Raw genomic sequence first — 20,043 nt, 5'->3', positions numbered from 1 at the left:
TAGAATCAGAGATTTGGTCTAAACTAATGATTTGTTTCAATCATTTGGGCATGACTATTTTGGCAACCTTACTAGAAATAGTGTGCCTGTCGAGCAAAAGAGGTTCTGCTTGGGCATCTATTAATGTTTAGTTTTTCTTTTGTCAACAACAGAAATGGGAACGCACACACAACTACTCTTTTGAGAAATGTCATACCACAATATGTTCTGTGTAAAACAAATTTTAAACAAGATGGAAACAGTTTTTAATATACCCTTAACTTTTAAGGAGTATAAGCTTACTAACACATGGTGAAACTACATTATCCATGCTGCTATCATTTTAACCCACAATGAAATGATTTAACAAGTGTTCATCTTAATCCATATATTAACGATAAGTGGCATATTTCCACGAAGAAAACTGTCAACTCGTATCCCTCCAAAATGAAAAGCCTTGAGGTTTGGAAAACTTGAAAATACATAGCTTGATGTAATTAACAGAATTTAAAACTAACAATATTTTTGATATTGCAGTAAGATAGCAAATTAATGTAGAAAAATATAATTTTATAAACCTAGAAAGTCTTATTCAGACCTAAACTTCTTTTATCAACTAATAAAGTACAGGTGTGTTAACATTTAAACTAAGTAAGCAGTAAAGGTCGTAACTTCCCAAGCAGCAGAATGGAAGTTCTTCTTTAGCCCAAACGTGTTTTTGCAATCTGAAATAGCCAAACCAATTTTTACAATTACATCATAGTAATTAAAGTGATATTGCTCAGAAGTTATCTGCCACAGGTAAACATTAACCAACAATTTTGGTACGACAACCCAATTTTAACAGAATATTTAGATCAAATAAAAAAATACAGGGATTTTTAGTATCCTTTTATTTTTTTTAAGCACAAATGCCCACACAACTTTGACTTACAAGGTTCTATATAGAATAAATTAAAATGTTAGTGAACTTGGTATTATAAACTATGTACAATTAAATGTAGTTTACAGGGTACATAATTAGGTTTCTCACACCAAAGGACAATTATAGTTGAGGTTATCTAAAAGAAAGTGTAATACGGACATGTCCACTCATATGTAAAAGGAATGGGAAGTCTCTTTGAAGTTTATGCAGATGATTTTTACTTGTTATTGCACAGTGTGAATTTGTAGGGGAAAAAATAATACACTAACCCTTGGGTCCCATACAGGCAAATTAAGATTGCATTCTTCAGGCTGTTTCAATAGCACTGGATTTGGCCATTCCCTGTTTAAAAAGATTGTAGCACTTGATAAGACTATTGGATATTACCATCTAAACGTATCTTGTTAAACATACAGCATTTGTGAATGTGATCCTTCTTCATTCATTTTGCCCTCTTGGTATACATAATCTTTTAATCCTCAAGGTCGACGTTAGACTACTCAAAATACTTTTCCCCTAACTATGAAATTAACTTAAACCATTTGGTAGCTTTCTGAGACTGAATTCAAACATCTTCTCTGCCTCTCAAAGAACTGATAAAGCACTATTTAAATAAAGTACTATCCCGACATATCTGATGTGTCACCTCAACTTTGAACAGGATAAATCCCTCTTGAAAGACAAAAATACCTTCTTCATACTAGCTCCATCCAAAGACAAGTAAGGATGAAAAAGTTAACTCATTACAGGCAAAGGACTATGAATTATAAAAACTGATGAGAAAAATTCTTCTCTATCTCATGACTTAAAAGTTATAACATGAATATGTGTAATAAAACTTTGTGACGCAAACACATTGTTCTCAAGACGCGTTCCTGAGTTAGGTAGCTACTTCAGTCCTTTATGGAAGAGATCAAAAAGCGAAAAACATTCGCCATCTTTAACACCAAGGTTAGCTTCTTAAAAATATTATTTGCTATGTATGTGTAGCAGGAAAAGAAATTCTTTAATCAATCTCATCAAACATGACTGATTATATATATGCTAAGGGCCATCAAATCCATAAGTAACAAAATGTGTACTGAAAAGTGTGGCACAGTTCTAAATTAGAAATTGTCTCCAATAACTCTAATTTTTATAAAGTAAACTAGAAAGGACTCTTTTTTTCAGCAGGAGGCAGGACAGGAGTTGGCAGGAATAGGGAGAAAGACGGATGTAAGATCAATCTGATTAAAAACCAAGAACCCTAACCTTTTGGGCCAAAGCAACTAAAAATTGGCAATCATCTTTTATCTTACTTTTCTTAAAAGAAATAATGGTTGACAAATGTGAACATATTGAAACGAGGAAGCTTAAAAAAAATTCTCTCCTGGGTTAACGACTAATCTCAAAGGAATGATAATTGCTTTTTTTTAAGCACTTACAGTTATTATTAAAAACTTTTTATATACATCTTCAATATTTTACCAAAGATAAGTGGGCAGCTGTAGGCAAAAAATAATCACAAGAAACTAAAAGCCTACAGATTTAGAAGAATTACAAGAGTAAAAGAGGTGGTATATAAGTTTTATCCCAAGTAACTGATATCCCAAACTATCGGTTCATTGGATTTTAGCAGACATTACAGCTAAAATTCAGAATTTATTTAGAGAGTAAATTTACACATGGAAGTACAAACAGCATCTCCCTTACTATCCTGGGAAAGCTAGGGAAAGGAATGGAATTTACGTTTGCTGTTTTATATACAGTATGATCTCCCCCAAGGCTACCTAAATGGCTACATCATGAACTAAAATTTGAATCTGAAACCAGCTGCAGAAATGTCATAGAAATAAGACTAAACTTCAGTGTCTACAATCAATTTTATTTTAATATAATCTAAACACATACCATTTAGAAAATACCAAGAAAAATTTATGTACAAGAGTTGATGCTATTGCATTTGGATAAAGCTGGCAAGTTCTTGCTACTAGCATAGCCCAGGAAACACCACCGAGGAAACCTAATATATTGGAATAGATGTTGTGGCCTGTTGGTAAGGGAAAAGCAAAAAGAAAAGTTAGTGTTGAACCAAAGCTTAAACATTCTCAATAAGCTAGCCAACAAATTCTGAACTCACGTTTGGCCCACAGTTTGATAGCTCTCAGAGTTAACCTGAAGTTGTCAATGTTTGGTACTAGATGTAAAATTTCATCGGTTACCCTGCAACCTGATTAATAGGAGTGAAAAACAGAATATTAAATCATCAAGTTTAATGATAGTATTTCTTTTAAATTTTCTGAGACTGATGTCAAATTAAATAAAAACTTACTTGGTAGAATCAGTAATGTTAATGCAACAAAGCAGCAAATAAAAACTCTAAAACTTTAACCCCCAACATAAGCAGTACCCTAAACCAAAGATCTAACTGCAATCTGTCTAATCTCAAACTTTCAACCCATAACTAAAACTTCCTGCAGTTCAGATACACTGAGGAGGGGGGTTTGATTCACTAAAGTTTTCAAAAATTCTTCTTCAAGAGCATGGTAACTAGCAACGCTAACACAAAAGTGTTCAAAAGTAACCCTTTTAAGCAGAACAGCTGAAAACACAACAAAGCATATCAGAATCAAAATTAATTAGGGTTATGCGGTGAAACCTAAATCACCAGCGAGAGTACAAATGTAAGACAGTTTTTAAATGTCCCAGGAAGGAAAGAAATAACAGTGCAACATACCAGTGAGTAAAATAAATTACCAGATACCCCTCTGCAGTCTATTAAGTAAAGCACATTTTATTTGACTATGGATAAACAATATGGCTATAAAAAGCTTCATTATAATACTTGAGTTAAAAACTACTTTATAATTGACAAAAACTGCTATTATGCAAAAGGAAGTAGGTTTTGACATACCGTTAAGACTTCTTATGCATCTTATATCTAAATTTTTAAGCAGACTGTCATCTCGTAAGTCCAAGTCTTCTGGAATAGTCTGCAGTGCTAATCTTGCAAACAAAATATCAATCTAAAACAAAAACAAAACTTAACATTTCCTATCTGTCAAACTATTTTAAAGGCATTTCTTAAAAGAAAACATTTAATACTCCTTAAAATCAGGATCATCTTATCAATTATGAACACGACAATGTCTCCCAAGTCCAAATAATATGAATTCATATAACAAGTAATTTAATCAGTATTTAATCATTTAAGATAGTAATATGAAACAGAACTTGTACAAATATCTACTTGTCATTTTAATTATCCTTATTACTAAGTTTACTAAACGCCATCTACTGGATTTACTAAGTTTGCTAAATGTATATACTGGGCTACTTAAAATTAATTGTTTAGCTCTCCATCTATATAAACTGTGAATTGATTGTACTAAAAGATGCCCAAATATAAGGTCGATATCCTTGTATTCAGCCCAAATATACCTGTCAGTACAAAGAGAGTTCCTTATATTTAAGAACTTATGTATCTATAATATTATGGTATGTCTCTCCAACTTAGTTTTGACTAAATAAAAACAAAACAAAAACAAACACTGGCTAATTTTGAAGGCTTATAGAAGAAAAGAAAAAAAGATTTTTTTCTTTCTTTTTTTCAAAGAAAGGTGGGAGGGCAAAGAAACTTAGCAGATTCCTGAGGGTATGATTTCATGGTTCCAAAACTTTGGATGCTCCTAGAAACAAACCTTTTATAAGATCACATTAAAAAGCAGTATAAGAGCTTATTATGAAAAATCATTTAAACATGCACCTGCAGGATAGAAAAAACTGTACACTTGCACAAATAAGCACTTCTGGTGTAGCATAAATTTTCTAATAAAACAGATCTCCCCCAATTGAGACAGAAATAAAGATTATAGGGCCACCCCTGGTGGCCTAATGGTTAAATTCAGCACGGCTGCTTCGGCAGCTCAGCGTCAGTTCCCAGGGGCACAGACCTACACCACTGTCTGTGAGTGGCCATGCTGGGACAGTGGCTCAGATACAAATACAGGAAGACTGGCAACAGATGTTCGCTCAGGGTGACTCTTTCTCAGCCAAAAGAAGAAATAAAGACTACATGCTCACAAAAACAGATAACTCAAAAAGCAACTCAGTGATGATGCCAACATTAAAAAAAGTTGGTATAAAATTATTTTGAAAAATGTTAAAATGGAAAGACATTCCCTAATACTATTTTATATGCAATGTAAAGATAGAAAACTAACATATTAAGTATTTCAAGTAACCATATGACTTTCATCTCCACCCTTAAAAGTTTACACAATTGAGCTGGGTCTCTCACAAAAAGACAAAAATCTCTCCTTTGTTGGTAATGTTCTTTTTTGGAAAATGGAGCATCACCTTACATTACAGATTGTTTTGTACTTATTTAAACATTGACAGTAAATCAAAACTACCTGAACTTGATAACCTTTCACTAAATTTAATATATTATGTCTACTTATTAAGGTTAGTCATTCGACTTTTCAGGGAAGATAAAGTGGGCCATCTTACACGGCAATTATAGAAACCACCATTTTTGAAAAACAATGGACTATTATCCTCCTAGTTTCCAAAATTTCATAATCTTTACTCTTCCTACTAGTGACTTTCCAGCACCATTATGTACAGCAGAAGTACCCTAACAAACAACTAAAGTTGCTTCAATGTCAGCTTTGTTCCAACTACTTTCACTACATATGTTTAAAGCAACAAAGAGAAACGTACATCGTCTTAAGAATTTGAGCTCATAAATCCTCCCCATCAGAAAATATTTCAGCATATATAATATCCCGTCACAATTTCTTCTCACTTTTTAAATATTTAATTCAAATGAAGTCAAGGCAAAGTTCTGTGTGCAAAAACATATTGTGCTATTCCTTAATAAGACTAAAAGTACACAAAATTTGCGTAATGGAAAACTAAGTAAACTGTTTTGCAGCAGCATAACACAATCAATGTTTCATTACTTCTGTCTAGATTTTAGCTCCTAATTTCACTAGGCTCTTTTAAAAAAGACTAAAAATGGTATATTCTACAAAGAACAGGTAGTAACTTCCATTAAAAAAAACTTAATTCTCATTAATATCACATCAACTAATTATAAATTTTAAAATAAATCAAGTTTTTAACCTACATCAATCAAAATTACACATAGTAATAACTATCTATTTGAACTAGACCTTACCTCTATCCCATCAAAACACAGTTTGATAACTGGTACAAATGCCTCTTCAACAGCCTGTAAGAAAATTAAACAAGTTCAGTGACTCTGAAACTACACATTAGACCTATACTAGTTTTAGACCTTTTAAATGAATGTCATGCTTGAAATTGTTTAAACATAACTTAGCATAATGCCTGACACAGACAAGGTTCTCGGCAACTAGCTTTAAGCCACTAGGCTCTTGAATTAGACAACCTCAGTTCGAAACCTTGATTTCTGCCACTCAGATATGTGATCATGGCCAAACTGCCTTTTATTTTGTTTGCCTCATTTCCTGCTCTGTACACAAGATTACAGATTTATGATTTTATGCTTGTTGTAAAGAATAAAATGCAAGCATACACATTAAGTACTTTTTTTAAAAGGGTCTAGCAAATTGCAAGAGTTCAATAAATGAGGCTATATCACTGAATTCACTCAAGTGACTAAACTAATTTTTATAACTCCTCCCCTTTCAACCCAAACATTTACGCACTCTTAAATCTTTTACTTCTTCCTGTAATTTCAACTTATCATAGAATGAGGTGAAAAAGTCACTTCGATCAACATGTCTTGGTGCAACACACAACGCATCAATATCGGCACCTAAAAAAAATTAAGCCCATCAACCACTAATTACTATTACAAGAAAATTATTTATTTTGCATCTTATCATGGCAGTATTTGATAGTGAGAATCTGTTAACATTATATCGGTGAGCCTCTAAAAATTCACCCCTCCCCTTTAAAAAAAATTTACCATTCAGTATAGGAAAGACATAATCTTAGTTGATGGTATATGTTTTTTCCTGCAGCATCCTCTATTTGTAGTGGCCCAGGTGAACTGGGAGTCAAAGAAAGGTGACTCAGATAGGACTTTTATGGTGGAGAGGGAATTATGCCAGAATACACCCAACATCTTGATGTCATTAGTCATAGCCACATTCTTAGTGAAACAAAAAAAATACAGTTGTCTTCTATACATTATGTGACTGATGCTTTTAGGATCCTACCTGGCCCCTAAATGGAACCTACAGAATAAACTTCAAGAAGGACCAATGGCAAGAATCCAAAGAGGCAGACCATGGTAAGATAGTTATTATTAATTTAGAGCTTGATAGCAGGCTACTGAGTACACAGGGAGAACACAAAAAAAGATTATTCAAATCAATAACTGGGATCATAAGAGGGAGAGATCAATGTGGAATCAGGTCAACACAGTCATTTTCCTCAAAGACTCAAAAGCTGAGGCACTACACAGAAGGCTGTCTATTTAGCATATTCATGAAAGGCAAGAAGAGCACACAGTGCACAAGATACACCAAAAGCAAATGCAGCACTACTGGTACAGAGTAGTGGGAGATGAGGAGAATGATGCCAGAGCACAGAGAACGCTACACTTGCAGGCACTTTTAACATAGAGGCCAGTGGTTAACGGGTAAGAGTACAGCCTCAGACTGCCTGGGTTAGAATCCTAGTTCTGCCAAGGGATGGATGGGAGAAACTGTTCAAGCTTTATTAACTCTTTTAGTCTCAGATTCCTATCTGTTACATGAAAATAAGAGTACTGAGGAATACACAAGCTAACGAAGACCAAAACCTTTAATTAGCTCAGTCCTCAGTAAAAACAACTCAATAAATGTTCTCTGCCATGATGTTTTTATTGCGTATTTATCAGCACAGAGGAAAAAAATTACAAGTGTAAATAAGAAAATATTGACAGTGATTATCAATGGCCACAGATACATATTTTTTTGGTTTGTCTTTTGCTTACCTATAATAAAGCATGCAGAAATGAAAATCCACAAGTTTGGTTTTTTTTAAAGCTTTAATTCATTTTTCTTCTGATTTCCAGACTGATATTCTTCAGGCAAAGGAAATGATATAGGGAGCAGCACCATCCAAAACTGACTCTCCACTGGGAAAAACGTTCTCTATCTGCACTTCCCAATACGATAACCACTAGCCATATGTGGCTCTTCAACACTTAAAATGTGGCTACTTCTATTGAGGAACTGAATTTTTAACTTTATTTAATTCTGCTTGGGACAATGCAGGTATAGAAAGCATCATTTTACACCTTTCTTCTTACCAAATTTAGGCTCCTTCAAGTTCTACTCTCTTCCATGCAAACCTAAGCTGTACAATACACCACAAGTAACTGAGATGGGTGTGTCATTATAATTTTTAAAAAATAAAAAAAGGATTCTTTCTCAAGATAATTAAAATATTTACCTTTTGTATGTACTCCTAATCTGTAAGATCCAAACGTAAAAATTTTTCCTCCAACATTTTCAATTACAGATTGTGGAAGATTCTGTTGAAACAAACAAAACAATGGTTATTTTGCCAGTGGAGCACAAAGGAAACTATTTCAGTTAACACTGTATATGTTTTTTAAAAAACACCCCAAATAAGATTTCAGTGCAAATTTGTAAAGACAGTAAACAAACTCCATAAGTTCTACAAAATACTAGGCCTTCGTAAATCAACCTAATTTGAAATTCAAGCAATTTTCAACTTTAAATGATTGATAGTGAATACCTATACTATTTTAGAATTTTGCCACATTTTTGGAAACCGCTATAAAGAAAACTAAGGTAGAGGAGATCATATGATTCTACAGGAGCAATTTTAGAATCAAAGATTTTATTCATGACAAAGACATTGCATAAATCATGAATGTTAAGAGTTTAACAAAAACACATATTCTGATTGCTTAAAAAAAAGGATTACATTCAATGATTATACCAAATATCCCACAGTACCTTAGAGCATAATTTTACCATATCAAAAGTGACTATAAGGCCAATATTGCAACATAACAGTTTAGTTTTTTAGATTTCCGAAAGGCTTTGATGGGAAGATTTTGAACAGAACTAAACTTACTGATGGTTTCTTAGAGTAGAAACATGAGGAAGGAGGAGAAAGAAAAGCATCTAAAAATCATCCCCCTGACCCCGGCACTACTATAAAGTACTTAACAGCACTGGTGGAAAGGATGACATCTGTCCAAACAAAAAACAATTTTAACGTGTGCTAGGTCAATATTTCTCTTTACTCTCTAATTCTTCAGTATAGTAAAATCTTATTCAGTACCAGAACATAAAAAAAACCACTCCTCTCCACCTCCTGCGCCCCCAAAAATGACATGAAATGTTACTTCATACTCCAAAACCCCTAAAGATTCAAGGATTCCTTGTTTTAAAAGGGCACATTTCATCATCACTTGCAGAAAATAAACAACCTATATGCGCAAGATTACATTTTTTAAAGGTAGGCAAGGCCTTTGTCTTCCTATATTCAGATATTTAAAAACTCACTTGCAAAGTTGGACTGGTTATTTAAATTAAGCCAGCAAGACGTGTGGAGAAATAGGCTTTCAAAGGAAGTTAGGAAGAAAGCAGCTGTGAACAAAGATCTGCGGACATCTCTAGTAAAAGCACACTGATCTTTTGGATGAGCCCTCTCTAAGAGAACTGTTAAGAGAATGTAGTAGCCGCTAGCTACACTTCACTAATAAGCATCTGAAACGTACTTAACGTGGCTAAGGTACTGAATGTTAAATCTTAGATATTAATTAAATATTAAATGTTAATTTAAATTGAAATAGCCACATGTGTACCTAGTGTCTACTGCATTAGTACACTTTTAGACATTACTATGTTTATAGGTATTATAATAATTGTAACCCAAAACTTAAGATTTCTGAATTCAGGTCACAGAAAAAAATTTTCAATTGCAAAATTTTTTCTTTTTAATGTCTCAGGATATTAGATGGCAAACAAACCAGACAACTAAAGTAAAGTTGATATTTTATATCATTTCTCCCCCAAAATACTGTAAGTTAATCATAACTGTGTATTAAAGCAGTGGTTTCCAACCAGGGATGATTCTCCCCTCAGGGAACATATGGCAATGTTTGGAGACATTTTTGGTTGTCACAATTTGGGGGGACAGGGGGCAGGGGCAGTGCACCTAGTAGGAAAAGGCCAGGGACACTGTTTAACATCTTACAATGCACAGGATTGGTCCAACAATATCAATAGTGTCAACATCAAGAAACCCTGTATCAGTCTTAAAACTGGGGAAGAAATTCTCTCTACAAAAGATCAAAACTTGTGAAGCCTAACCTCTTTGGTCCCATTCTCTAACCAACTTACTACCTACAGAGTTAGGCTATAAAGAAAAAGACACAGACACATCTGCAGAGGAATGAGCATTAATTCCATTAATCCAAACAGTTTTTCTTACCCTCAGGAAAACCTGCAGTAAGAATTGTACCAAAAACTACAGGTTAAAAAAACCTACTAGGCATTCAAAACAAAACTATTTGAAACAAAGCTATCAATGAGACAGTACTCTTGATTCACCTTAAATAAAAGTCACTTCTGACCTTGTCTACTTGACTATGGCTTTAAACATCTAAGAAAAAGCCAGTGAAGCACAGCTGCTTCCTACACAAGGTGAGGAAAACACTAAATTCAAGAAATGAGTAAAACAGACTTGAACTTGGACATCTTTTGCTCAGCTCAAAAAGAACTTCCTTTTCAAAATCTCATTTGTAACAGACTCTATCAATGAGAAACATGCAGTATAGAGTCTCCAATTTAGAACACTCTTGTTGCTAAAGTTTTAATCAATTGCTTGAAATACATATACACTGTTTTAAGAAAACAGCATTATAAATTTGACTAAAACCAAAACATTTTAACTTTTCTTCTACGTCGACAGCCTCCCTCAGGTTTTCTTCTACCCTTGGTTCTCTTTCCATCAATTTTTCAGGTGTTTTATAGATTAAATACGCATTTTATGCTACCCTGGAAAACTTACCACTATTTATGTAATTTTTTTAAACGGGTCAAATGAATTCCACACACGACTAACTCTAAGAACATATTTCCTTCACCAGAAGCGCAGACATGGATTCCCCAGTCTGTGTAAGAGTTGTCATAGTAAAGCACTGGAACTCACAGAATGTTCTTTTATAAGACTAAAGACTCAGTTTCAGAGTCTACTGCACGGGAAAAATACCTTGTTGTAGGATTCCTTAAAAGGTAATAAGATTCTCAGACATTTAATATACATTTTTAAAGCACCTTTTCAGAGAAACATCTATTATTTCTGTGAAGCATTTACGTAATTACTGAGTTTCAGCTTTGAAATGTTGCAACCAAAAAGTACTTATAAAAATCACTGGATTTAGGGGCTGGCCCCGTGGCCAAGTGGTTAAGTTCGCACGTTCCATTTCGGCAGCCTAGGATTCGCCGGTTCGGAGCCCGGGAGGGACCTGCACACCGCTTGTCGAGCTGTGCTGTGGTGGCGTCCCACATAGAAGAACTAGAATGACTTAGAACTAGGATATGTAACTACGTACTGAGACTTTGGGGAGAAAAAAAGAGGAAGATTAGCAACATATGTTAGCTCAGGGCCAATCTTCCTCACCAAAAAGCTTAATTAAAAAAAGAAAATTACAGAATTCAGTTCAGATTTTCCTGCTTTCAAAATAACTAGAAACAAAATATAAACTCTGGGGCTGGACCCGTGGCTGAGTGGTTAAGTCCACGCACTCCACTTCAGCGGCCCAGGGTTTCACTGGTTCGAATCCTGGGCACAGACACGGCACCACTCATCAGGCCATGCTCAGGCAGCGTCCCACACAGCACAACTACAAGGACCCACAACTAAAATATGCTACTATGTATTTTTATTTATATATATATATATATATTCTGCTATCAATAGTCTAAAATGGACTCTGCATTAAAGACTCTAAATACACTCAAGTAAGAACAGGTTACATAAAACAAGTGCTGTGTTCAGTTGGTAAATTATTTCATATACAAATAAGTCACCTTACCTTGCTTTCACTGATTTCTCGTATCCACTCTTTTACCAGGTTATTTAATTTTCCCAAAATTAAAATCCTGTTGATAGAGCAAATATCAATCAAGTAGCAAGCTGTTTGTTAGTCCAGATCATTATCAATTAAGACGAAAAACAGTTTTCAATAGGTGGCTTCCTAAATCTTAACCCATTTTTTTTAAGTTATCAGAAACAAAGAACACAGTAATTAGCTATACGTATGCACTGTTACACTGAGTAAGGCATCCCTTTAGCTGAGTAATGCATTCTCCATTCTCCTGACAATTCTGTACTATAACCAAAAGCATCAAAAATCAAAATTAAGGAATAGAATTCTACGTAGAAGAAAGTTTTCTCCAATTATCACTCTTGTCTAAAACAGGGAGAAAAATTCTGATATTCTAAGTAGAGAATGCCTCAAAATCAGTTTCTTACGCTAACAAAAAGTTATCAATTAAAAAAAATACAGGCCAGCCCAGTGGTGTAACGGTTAAGGTCACACGCTCCGCTTCAGGAGCCTAGGTGTGCCAGTTTGGATGCTGAGAGCAGACCAACACATCGCTTTATCAAGCCATGCTGTGGCAGGCATCCCACATATAATAGAGGGAAATGGGCACAGATGTTAGCTCAGGGCCAATCTTCCTCAGCAAAAAGAGGAGGATTGGCAGCAGATGTTAGTTCAGGGCTAATCTTTCTCAAAAAGTGTGTGTCTGTGTATTTACCTGCGCTGCAGTTCCTCTTCCTCTTCAAAAACCCCAAAGGGCTTCAGAGTCTCAATGAGTTTCTGTGTAAGCAGGCAGTCAGTCTCCTTGGGGGCTGCTAAGCTGATAGGAGAGGTAATGCCATAATGCTTCTGTGGCGGCTGTGTTTGTTGTGATCCCTGCGTTGTAACTGGACTACAAACGGAATTGGATAAAATTACTGCCAAAAGATGTCTACAATTTGAAACAAATTAGCATGACTAGAAAAACTGCTTTACTAAGATGTATTTCTAAACATAGTTGATTTACTGCCATACCAAAAAAAACTTTACTTTCAAATGATATTTTACTTGTCTCACAAAAAAAGTAACCAAAAGCAAATGACCAAATAGAACACATTTCACCTCCCACTCCAAGGATTTTTTTTTTAACTTTTGTCACTACCAAAATATCTAAATAAACTACAAATAAGAATTCAGTTCAAATATGGATTTGAGAAATGCAATCTAGAATATAGTGAACTTCTGAAATATTTTACTTCTTGAAAAGGAGCCAAAATCTGTTACAATGTTATTTCTAAAGCAATGATAAACGTACTACAAAAAACATTATTTAACCAACACAAGAGACTCCTCAAGTGGAACTTAACATCTGACTCACAATGAAAAAACTCATAGATAATAGGGCAAATAACAGAAACATAATGGACATAACTTCAGGGGGAAGAACCATATTCACACTAAGCTTGTTAAAGATTTTTGGTGAAAGATTTACACTTCAACAATGATTCTAGTCTAAAAGTCTTATGCATCTTAAGAGAAATTCCAGGCTTTTACAACCAACAGGATTTTAATATAACTGGTAAAAAGGCATGGCATGCTTTAGGAAATTAACATGATTCGATTATTTTTTGGTGAAACCAATTCTTGTTTTTTATTTTCCCTATTGAAATAATTAACTTTATAAGCGAATGGACAAGGACTCCAAAGGTGAGTCGCACAATTACCATTTAAAAACTAACAAGTCGAGTAACATATAAAACCAGGAAGGGCTAAGGAAAGAACCTAACAACTGGAGGAGTTATTTCCCCCAAATTCTGTTCCTTAAGAAATTAAGTATTTATTTCATACACACACACACTCCATTTTTTTTCAAGTTCTAAATACACTTTTCTTTTTAAAATTAAAGTGCAATAATCTAGTTAAGCAACACACGCCAAGTCCAAGAATCCTATGCAGTAAGTCCCACTATGCATTTACTGCCTATTCCCCGGGTCCTGGTTTACGCTGTGACTGCTGGCCTGCGTTTTGCATTCTGTCTTCTGCTATCAGCACAGGCCTAAGAACGCCAGGAAGCCCATACTGCTTGTTACTAATTAGTCCCTGGTGTACATCACCTAGTCAGTGTCTCCTGGTCTAGTTATGCATCGTTTCAATTTTAATTCAGATTTTACAGTAACATTTACTAAATATGAATCAGACTTATATCTCAGCAACTAATTCGTGCCAGATCACTTCCTCTTACTCCTTTAATCTAAACTGCACAGCGCTACAAGGCTATAATGTTAATTCAGAGCTGGAGATCTACATGAGCACCAAGCAATGTCTGAAGACTAAATATCTTACATTAATGTTCTATTTCTCAAATTTATGTAGTATCTCCTATGATTAAAATATACAAATTAACGTAAGTGTAAATACATTCATAATGTCTTGGTTAATACACATTTTCATCAATCAACAAATAGTTATCAGGTTCCATAAAACTAGCATCAAAAAGGTAGCCCTTAAAACTGCCTAACCATTTGAGAGAACCCTCCTTCACACCATATTCTAATAGAGTTCAGATAAATTAGTTATTAAATGTAAAAAGGTACACTTAGCACATATCCCAGCATAATTATATTCTCTTGTACTGTTCCTTGCTTCATGCGAGTTACTTCAAGTAAGCTATAGCCCTTCATGATTATCCCAGGACTATAGATACTTTAATAAATGATTTTAACGTGAGTAGAGCCAGAAACGAAAACAAGTGCAAAGTTCATTCTAGCTAGACTTGGTTCAAGCAAGGAGAGCTTTCAAGTGTAAACTGAATTCACGTTTTCACAACTTCAAGAAAAAACCTCTTTTGGATTTTCTTTTTTGTTTTGAGCACGGAGTCTCTTTCTCTTCCGTTCTGAAGGGGTTAAATTTATTACCAGTTGAGTGGATCATCAACAGAATATGAGTATACCCCTCTGTGGGGTTAAGCTCCTCACTTATCTTTCCCATTTTTTTCTTTCTCAAATATTCAGGGTTTTCACTGTCATACAAAAAACAATGCTTTGAAAGCCCTGTCTACTTCAACTATATTTACCAGAACTTAGATAAAAACTCAGATTTCTAAATTCACACCAAGTCTGTTCACCCTAATGTGAAAAAAATCTTCATGTCTACATCAGTTTCCACATTAACATTTTGATGAGGAAACAAATCATATGCAAGCTGTAAATTTTTATTTACTTTATTCAAAATGTCACATCATCCAAGAATAAATGACATTTATTTGTTCCACCTAATTCAAGAAAGAACATATATAGCATATATCTATATATGTATACGTACAGAACACACACTAATTCAAGAAAGAACACATATAAAAAAATAAATCACAACCAAATAAAAGGAAAGAAACAAATACATGTTCTCGAAGTTATAAGATACCTGTGCCTCTAATAAAAACGGCTTAATCTAGTTTAAGTGGCTGGACTAGGAATTCCAGGCTGTCAGATACTCTGAATGTCAAAAATGTCCCAAGTAGCGGGGTCGGCCCAGTGGCGCAGCAGTTAAGTGCACACGTTCCGCTTCAGCGGCCCGGGGTTCGCCGGTTCGGATCCTGGGTGCAGACATGGCACTGCTTGGCATCCCACATATAAAGTAGAGGAAGATGGGCACCCATGTTAGCTCAGGGCCAGTCTTCCTCAGCAAAAAGAGGAGGACTGGCAGCAGATGTTAGCTCAGGGCTAATCTTCCTCAAAAAAAAATAAAAAGTCCCAAGTAGAAATATTAATCAAAATTGTACTTTAAATGGATGAAGTCAAGAATTTCCATTTAATTTTGATATGAGAAATTAAGGAAAGGGATAAAACAACTCAAGGATCTTTTTGTTACTGTTCTGCTTCTAACAAGACAAAAATACAAACTCCAATATTGGGTAATTAGAAGGATTCTGGTTTGCAGACTCTCTCCTGGAACCATACAGCAGACAGCTATCAATCCCAAGAATGCAAAGCTCTTCCTCCCATTCTTGAACACATTAGGCATCTGCCCACGTCTATCACTTTCAAGAGACATTTTTACCAGTAGTTAGTTTTCTTCAGACATTACTCTATTTAAAAATAAACTTCTACAATTATGTAAAAGAATGAGGGGGGGAAAACTAAATACAGAGGTACAGTATTTGTGATTCATTAAAAATTTTTTCTGGTTTTCAATATCAAGAACACTTGTGCCTTTCCTAAGCAATTGGTTTATTTTCATCTCATGAATACGATTTGTATTTACCTTTAGGAACTGCCTGAAAGCTTAGATGGAAACGGGTGGCTATCCAGCAAGTTCTCTACAAAAATCCAAAAATCACTGTATTTCTGTAAGAACTATTTTTAGTACCCTAATTTCTTGCTCTGTTTTATATCTCTGTCCTGGCTCTTCCTTTTCACCCACCTTTAATGTAAACATTCTAACACATGTTAGTTTTTAACACATGACTAAAGCATTCTTAAAAGTCTTAATCCTTTCTGGATCAGAGTAACATATAAATACATACCTAAAAATACAGTACATATATCAATTTTGCCCCCTCTCAAAAGACAGCCAAATACTCCTTCCTCGGTCCTACCCTTTTGAGAGGAGGGGGGAAGAGGGCACAGTGTTAAATATTTTCAGAATTCTTCTCTCCCTTAGAACACAGGGTATTTTCTTTACAATATTTAAAATATCCTTGTCAAGGCAAAGCTCACAGGACACATGCCCATCTTTCCTTTTAATTTTTTTTTTTATTTTAACAACATTCTATATAACAATTCCACTCCAACTACTTTAGTTCTGACTCTTGGCACTTTGGTCGCACTCCTTCCTTCTACTCCCTAGCCATGCCAGCCCATCATGCATACTGCGACCAAGCATATCTTCCCAAAACACAGTTTCCTCAAAAACTTCCATGACTTCTGGTGAGGGCATTCAAAACTCTGTCTACAAAGCCTGCTCTCAACTCAGAAGCAATGTGATAAAGCAGAAACAGAGAAAGCAGGTCTGATTATCACTCTAGTTTCACTTCAGCCACTAGTTCTATTATTCTCGGTAAGTTGCACTTCCATGGATTTACCTTAGAATTTATTATACTTCTTCTCTACGTTGGATAGCAAACTAGGAATTTAGAAACTATAACCCATTTACAACACTAAAGAGCAGTTTCCAAACATAGAAAGTTTTTAAACCAATACTCAAAGAAAAGTCCATCCTTTCCACATGGTAGGCTGTCCAAGACCTTTCTAATTAGGATAAATATTTAGGGACTTAGAAAGAATAGCAATATTTTTGTGAAATTAGCATATGATTGTAGGCTGCTTATTTAAGCTAGACATTTGTTTCACAAGTTTAGGCAACCAACTTAACCAATATGTATACACTTTGAAATACCAAGAAGTACTTTGGCAAGGTAATCATAAAGCTAACTCAAATAGTGCAAGTTCCTATGATTTGTTAACTGTAGTTTAGTGGCCATACATCCAAACAGTCAAAGTATGATAATCTCTGGATATATCATACTGATAACCATTTCAAGTCAGTGAGAAAAGTATGGAATACTCAATGGCTTTGGTTATGCATAAAAATACCTAAATTCCAGAGGCCGTGATATTTCAAAATATTTTATAAGAACTATAGATTATTTCAAAATATTAAAGAAAATGAAGAACATTATTTAAGAACATTATTAAATATACAGTACCATATTTAAGCAAGACACAAAACCCAAAAGCCGTAAACAAAAAGAGATTTGCCTACATAAAAATATTGCAACTTTTTACATAGCAAAACATTATAAGCAAAGCTAAAGCAAATGATAAGTGAGAAAAATAATATGCAACCTATGCCAAAACAATAATATTCTTAATACATAAAAAATTCTTAAATCAACTAAAAAAAGTTTCACTGCAAATCAGGGAAGCAAATTAAGACAACCATTTTTCTGCCAGATTGGAGAAAAAGAAAGTTGATGTACATCTGGTAAAAACGAAAGACTTATTACAAACCTCCAGTGTTGGCAATGGTGTAAGAAAATGAGCACTCTTATCCATCGCAATGGAAGTGAACTTGGTACGTCATTTTAAAAAGCAATCTGGCAATATTCATCAAAATTAAAAATGCCTCTATCAACTTTAAAAGTGTGTCAAGCAACTTCACCTCTAGCAGCTATCTTACAGAAGAAACACAGGACTCAAACTGAAGGCCCTTGAAGTTGGAAGACATCTCTTCTTTAATCGACAACACATTTTTAACAGATAAAATATTATATAAAAATCCAAATTTCCAGCTGCTCCTGGGGTGGGGATACAATGGATTAGAAGGCAAGTCAAACATGGGCCCAAAATCCTGTACAACAACAATAAGCTTGAAATGAGCAGTATCTGGTCTATCCCAGGATTACCTCCTATAGATGGGACAGGCTTTGTATTTGTAAACAAACACCTCTTGATCCCACAGGCTCTGGAATTTGACCCTTCTCATAGGAACAACACAAAAAGATATCCAAGGTTGTTCCCTGGAGCACCGTATACAATGCACTAATAAAGTGGAAACCACCTAAATATCCATTAACACACAACTGGTGAATTATAATAAACTCTTACAATGTAACACTGCGCCATATAAAAAGAATGAGGTAGTTATTACATGTAGTAGCATGGAAAGATGCCCACAGTATGTCAGGTGAGAAAAGACACAGAATTATGATAATAGTTGTTATTTACTGAAGCCTCAACAGATTCGAGGTAGTGTGTCATGCACTTTACATTATTCCCAATTGTTCCCAACAACTCTAGTATTAACTGTCTCCATTTCACAATGAAGAAACTAAAGAGAGAAAGGCTTAACAAAACCCACTGGGCCAGGGAACCCAGGCATCTGACCATACTTGTAACCTCTATGCTGAAGTGCCTCTGTACACCTTTCACAATATATAGTTGTCTATCTCTAAAAATTTGTGTTCTATCTATACATGCATAGAAACACACCACGCAAAACCGATATGGGAGAATTTCATTTTATAAAGTTTTGTTCCAACTTATTTTCAAAAATATATATTAATAATGTCATATAAAAGTTGAAAATCATCTAATTCCACTATCCACCATTAAATTAAGTTAGTGATATTAAGGAGGCTAAAATCACTCTGTAAAATCATACCCTGGTAGCAAGGGACACCAAACAAACGCTCGATTTAAAATAATTAGCTTTTCAGTTTCTGGTAATAAAAATAGTATTTTAAAGAAGTGAAGTAAAACAAGACTTTAAAAATGGATTTTTCAGCGCAATACTCTGTGGTTATAAAAAGTGAATACAAAGCAAATCATGCTGTATTTATTACTCAAAAAATCTAAGGCATCCAAGGCTATTAACTTCATCAACCTAATTTTCCTAAAAGCACCTTTTTCTCACTTAACTTGTTTTTGTCAGAAAGTACAGTACTTATTAGGCTGAAATTTACTGAACTCTTAAATATGTAAAGACAGTGGTAAAATCAGGAATACAAAGATAGTTTCTGTTCTCAGTGACAATCTCAAATTTGGTCTGAGATTCAAATCCTTAAACAACAAATAAGTGCAAAGTAAAAACTTAAATATTACAGAAACAAAGACTCAAGGCTATGCTGAAGGAAAAGATTAAGGAGGTGTGCACTCTAAATGACTGCGAGAGAGAAGGCGAAAAGGGCCTTCTCGGCAGATGACTCACACAAAAAGAAAGGACAACAAATCAATGGTATTTTCCCAAACAGTTTAATGTTTACAAACTTTGCATCCCAATTAACCGAAGCTCAGGCTGCTGAGGAATCCCTGTCTCCTCATGTTGGGCATCTGGAATATGTTGTGGCCCATGGTATCAAGAGGGTCAAGTGCCTCAAAATTTATAGCTACCAGCCAACAGAAAATACTTTTATGATTTCTTCTTAGTTTTAGCCAGTCAAGTTAAAACGGAAAGCTTAACCTGCTTGATATTATTCTTTGGAAGCACTTGGACAAATCACAATAATTTACTTAATGTAACAATTCACCACAGCATAATTTGCCGTTTAAAGGCCTTAACCTTAAACACAATGTGCCCATTCAGATTATGCGGGGGGGGGGGGGGGGGGGGG

At 34.7% G+C, this 20,043-nt stretch overlaps 1 protein-coding gene across 6 annotated transcripts in view; it reads right to left on the bottom strand.

The window, feature by feature from the left end:
• Positions 1-20,043, bottom strand: part of PAPOLA (poly(A) polymerase alpha) — a 56,281-nt gene that overhangs the window by 29,757 nt on the left and 6,481 nt on the right. For all 6 annotated transcript variants that reach the window (XM_046647824.1, XM_046647821.1, XM_046647823.1 and 3 more), the window contains exons 2-10: positions 12,673-12,846; positions 11,946-12,012; positions 8,321-8,402; positions 6,583-6,692; positions 6,069-6,122; positions 3,798-3,909; positions 3,024-3,113; positions 2,795-2,933; positions 1,174-1,246 (exon numbers count right to left, since the gene is read on the bottom strand). In XM_046647824.1, coding sequence (XP_046503780.1) covers positions 1,174-1,246; positions 2,795-2,933; positions 3,024-3,113; positions 3,798-3,909; positions 6,069-6,122; positions 6,583-6,692; positions 8,321-8,402; positions 11,946-12,012; positions 12,673-12,846 — 901 coding nt within the window. The remainder of the gene's footprint in view (positions 1-1,173; positions 1,247-2,794; positions 2,934-3,023; positions 3,114-3,797; positions 3,910-6,068; positions 6,123-6,582; positions 6,693-8,320; positions 8,403-11,945; positions 12,013-12,672; positions 12,847-20,043) is intronic.

This window comes from Equus quagga, chromosome 20, assembly GCF_021613505.1.
Source record: "Equus quagga isolate Etosha38 chromosome 20, UCLA_HA_Equagga_1.0, whole genome shotgun sequence".
Taxonomy (NCBI): domain Eukaryota; kingdom Metazoa; phylum Chordata; class Mammalia; order Perissodactyla; family Equidae; genus Equus; species Equus quagga.
Note: the sequence above shows the minus strand (reverse complement) of the source record. Positions and strands in the feature narration are given on the sequence as shown.